Below are 4,462 nucleotides of genomic sequence, written 5' to 3'. Positions count from 1 at the left end.
ACATGTGGCCCGTGGGCCTTGAGTTTGACACATGTGCATTAGACTGATTAAAGTTATGACAACCTTTTTGTTTTCCAGCATTGGAAATTGTTCTACGCTTGTCTTCATGGCCTCGGTGTAGCATTTGCTCAAGTTCAAGTTAATTTTACCCAATTAACTTGAACATCTGGCTGGTGTCTGGACCAATTTTCCTTTTAATTGAAGGAGAGTTTTTACATAAAAGCTGCATTTTATTAAAGCTTTTTACACCGAGGAGTCCTATAAGCTCCAATACTTTGTCCATTTTTATGTTCACTTTATTTACTCAGTGGTTATCATTCAGTCTTTGCATGACATCTGACATGCTGACAATATTCAATTGTCCATATCTTTTAAGTCATACCAGTTCATTACGATGTCCACCATTCTAATGACTGACTGGTTGATATTAACCTATGTTTAATTTCCAGCAGTCATCTCAAGAGCATAACATTTCTTTGTAAGAATATTTTTTTATTTGCTCTATGTAATATTTTGTGTTGAAAAACTATATTCTAGTTTTTAATTAGCTATAAGCCATAATCCACAGATTTACAATCACTGTGGGCCTTTACTTAAGTTTCTGTTTTTATAATTGCATTACTGAAATAAATTTATGTTCATTGATATGATCATTTATTAGGGTACACTTGTACACTGTGTTCTCGTGCAGTTCAGAATCTATTTTAAAATATTAGTGCTCACATAAAGGCAGCGAATGACCTGATGCCAGAACATTTCCTCAATCTTTTGAGTAACAATTAAGTTATCTCTGTTTTGTTTTTAAATAATGTATTAATTCATTCATTTGCATCGATGGTTAAATAAATGGGCCTTTTGTGAAACTCTTACTTAATCTTTCTGATATGGTGTCTGAATATTTTGCAGCCTTATTAACGTCAGCTGTAACTTATATTTTGCTTTAGGAGCTCAGACTCTGATGGTGCTTTTGAAACTCCCGAATCTACAACTCCAGTGAAAGCTGTTTCTCCTGCTGAACCCCAAAGAGAGCTGCTGGAATCTGATGATAAAGGTACAGTAGGAGATGCTGAGATAGAAGCTCGACTGCTTCAATTGTTGTTATTGAAAAGATTGTTGCATCCTCTAGTGATGGGAAGCTGAACTGCACTTCTGAACAGTATGGGTTAAAAATCCCTTGAAATCTTCTGGATTCTTTACAATTAAACTAGAAAATTCATTTTTTAATAAAGATAACTGTAGAAAAATAAGTTTTTTTAAAAAAAGATGACAGGATTTTGTTAATGTTTTGTTTGTGCTTTCCCTCTTAATCTACAATATTTTTATTGATCTTTTTACATGTTATTCCTTGGATCAGATTCTTAGATTGTACAGTGGTTCCCAAAACAGAATATAAAATATAAGCCTTATATAAACCTTTATATGATCACCAATAATAATAACAAATAAAAAATGCTTTTTAGTAGCCTGTATGTGGCACGGTTACTATAAATAGTGAAAATGTGTATAATGCCTACATGGTCCTTGACACATTTTGTGTCGTTACATAAACTTCAAGGTATGAAGTTTATGTAACTTCAATTTCAATCACAAAATTGATTGTGAAAATCAATTTTAAATGACTTACACATTTCTTAAAATAAATTAAAAAATCTCATAAGTGTGTAATGGCCGTTTCACTGATCAATGCTGTCCCTTCTAGCCTGTTGGTTTAGTTGGACTGACACGTCTTTGTAGGTTTACAGTTGAGCCACACTATTTCCATTTTTTTAATATATTGGATTAATTGAACAGAGAGCTCTGTGACATGATCAAACTTTGGGATAAAACCTAATTCTGCTGAAAACAGCTGCACAACATCATCCCTGACCTGTTTGATGTGTTCCTTTGTCTTCATGATGCTGTTAGTTCTCTAACAAACTTCTGAGACATTCATAGAACAGCTGCGTTTATACTGATGTTAAACTGAAGTGAACACTATTTAATAATTAGTCTGAAGTCTGTAGTTAAAATGTGGCAAAATGTAAATACTTTTTTAATATAGGTTGACCAACCATGCTTTCTTACTCGTACAACCATCTTTTCCACATAACCAAGAAGATTTAATAAAATGATCCCCGTTTCTCTGTGTGGATGTTACTTGAAGTCATTTTCCTTTATAGCAGGGTGATATTTCTGATGCAGATTAATCTTATTTCAATGTTTTGCAGGTGTTAACGGCTCTGAAGGCGATCTTAGTTTGGACATCACTGCAACCGATGCACCTTGTCGGTCCCCATCCATTGCTTTTGATGAGAACAAACCCATTGCTGCAAGTGGGACGTACAACTTCGACTTTTTCGCTGGAGAGCCAACGAGTCACACTCTGACTCGCTCTCTCAGCCTCCAGGGGGGGGAGCTCGATAGCTCCAGTCTGCTGGAAGGATCAGCCTCTGAAGCTTTCCGTCAGCACTCCGAGTCCTTCAGCGTTGGCACCGAGAACAACCCGGGGAAGCTCCGGAGACCTAAGAAAGTCAGCCCGGGATCGGTGAAGAAGAAGCCCTTCCTCAGACAAAACTCCAACCCTGATAGTTCAAAGCCAGCCTCCTCTAGCAGCACCCCTGAAATCACAAAGCGGGCGAAGCCTCGGACAGCTAGCCCTCTCCTGACTCAGGAGGATTCGGAGGTTGGCTCTGCAACTCCTAGTCCCGGAGGCACTCTCAGAAAAACTAGGAAGAGCCGTGTTGAAACTCCGCCTCCTCTCCTAGAGGAAACCAATCAAACCTGCCAAGAGGAGAGCAAAGGAGTCCCTGCCTTACCTTTGTGCCAGGAGGAAGCCCCTCTTGCAGAGAGCGTAACAGAGAAAGAAGCCTCTCCAATCCCACCCAGTGCCTCATACAAATGGGATCCAGAAAACTTTGAGAACATCAACCCCTTCAGCACTGGAGGTAGCAAAATCGCCAATTCTCCTGTTTTGGGTCGTAAGGGTCCTGTGTATGGCCCTGCATCTATTCCTCCTCTGAGCCCCCCTATCCCTGCTGCAGAACCACATCACCATACTGCCATCGCCCCTCTGGAAGAGCTTTCCACCAATCCCGAGGAGCAACCCATTCTACTCAAGCGTCAACCAGTAAGGCTGGAGTTTGACTACTCTGAGGAAAGCTGCGAGGCGCCACAGCAGGCCTCTCCTCCACCTAAGAAATTGGGCAAGAAGCCTCCTGGCAAGATGCTGTCCAGAAAACCAAAGCTGGGGCTGAAAAAAGCAGCTCCACAACAGGTGGAGCAGCTGGACAACACCCCCCCTGCAGCCTACAACGGATCGGATGAAATCCCCATTCCCAAAGTGTCGTACAACATTGAACCCGACAAGTGGGATGACCCAAACTTCAATCCATTTTCTTCAAAGAAAAGTATGCCCAACTCCCCCACCTTATCCAGGCCATCTTACAGCTTTGACCCAAACAACATTGAAGAGTCTACAAACCCTTTTAAATCCTCCAACAAAATGGCCGCCTCGCCTCCCAGGGTGCCTGCCTCTTTTGAAACGTCGTCCAATGACTATGATAACGAAAACGACAATGACAACATTGGGGAACTGGAGGACCAGAACCAAAACAAACCGGCTAAGAAGAAGAAAACTCCCTTAAAATCGTAAGTTCACATGGTCCTCCAAAAGGCTGATGGAAGAGTCCACACTCCTAGTTTGTGTCTGTTATGCCAGTGTCCTCTGTCTGTCTCTCTGTCACCTGTGTTTGTGTATTCTCATGTATCACAGGAAGTCCAGGGGTGTGTCCTCTCTTTGTTGTTTGTTGTAAGTAGAGGGACAACACAGCCATCCTCACTGCTCACCGACCCTAAACTCCATCTTAAAAAGCAGCATGTTGTCCCCCGTCCTATTAACAGAGACATCATCATCCTTTGGCCCTACTATCTAACCAATTAATTTGAAATTTAAAGTCAAATATGAGGACACATGTTTTTAGTTATTTTTTAAATCCTCTTTATAGCTCTGTGTCAGAAATAAGCTTTATTTATAAAGACATGAACAGATTTTCTTTTAGCACTCCTGGTGAAGATATGTGGAAAAAAAATTATAATACTTTAATAATTTAGTCTGGTAGAATAATCTCACTCTGAAAAATGTAAAAAAAAAAAAATTAACGTTTCATTCTAAAAGGTAACAACAAGCTTATATTCACATTGGGAAATGTTTAACAGAAAAACAGTGCTTGAGCTCCCCCTTGTGTTCATTTTCAGCTATTGCTATGTGAGACTTAATTTATCTCATAATAGGGAAATTCACTTGTCAAAGCAGTGTACAAAAAGTGCAGGTAAATGACACACAGACGGTAGAATAACATACACAATAATACAGAATGTGAACATGTATTGATAAAAATACAAAGGTGAGTTGACAAACTAATGATTCAATTAATTATGACAATAGCTTTATCTAATCAAAAATAAAAAAAATCTGAAAATATAT

At 39.4% G+C, this 4,462-nt stretch overlaps 1 protein-coding gene across 14 annotated transcripts in view; it reads left to right on the top strand.

Moving 5' to 3' along the window:
* LOC106959252 (uncharacterized) overlaps nt 1–4,462 on the top strand; it is a 71,169-nt gene that overhangs the window by 48,793 nt on the left and 17,914 nt on the right. For 12 of the 14 annotated variants that reach the window (XM_015051704.1, XM_015051701.1, XM_015051700.1 and 9 more), the window contains 3 exons: nt 945–1,051; nt 2,208–3,627; nt 3,752–3,787. In XM_015051704.1, coding sequence (XP_014907190.1) covers nt 945–1,051; nt 2,208–3,627; nt 3,752–3,787 — 1,563 coding nt within the window. The remainder of the gene's footprint in view (nt 1–944; nt 1,052–2,207; nt 3,628–3,751; nt 3,788–4,462) is intronic. The other 2 variants (XM_015051707.1, XM_015051697.1) reach the window with 1 other exon arrangement.

This window comes from Poecilia latipinna, unplaced genomic scaffold, assembly GCF_001443285.1.
Source record: "Poecilia latipinna isolate Pla-1442-1.1 unplaced genomic scaffold, P_latipinna-1.0 Scaffold1062, whole genome shotgun sequence".
Taxonomy (NCBI): Eukaryota; Metazoa; Chordata; class Actinopteri; order Cyprinodontiformes; family Poeciliidae; genus Poecilia; species Poecilia latipinna.
Note: the sequence above shows the minus strand (reverse complement) of the source record. Positions and strands in the feature narration are given on the sequence as shown.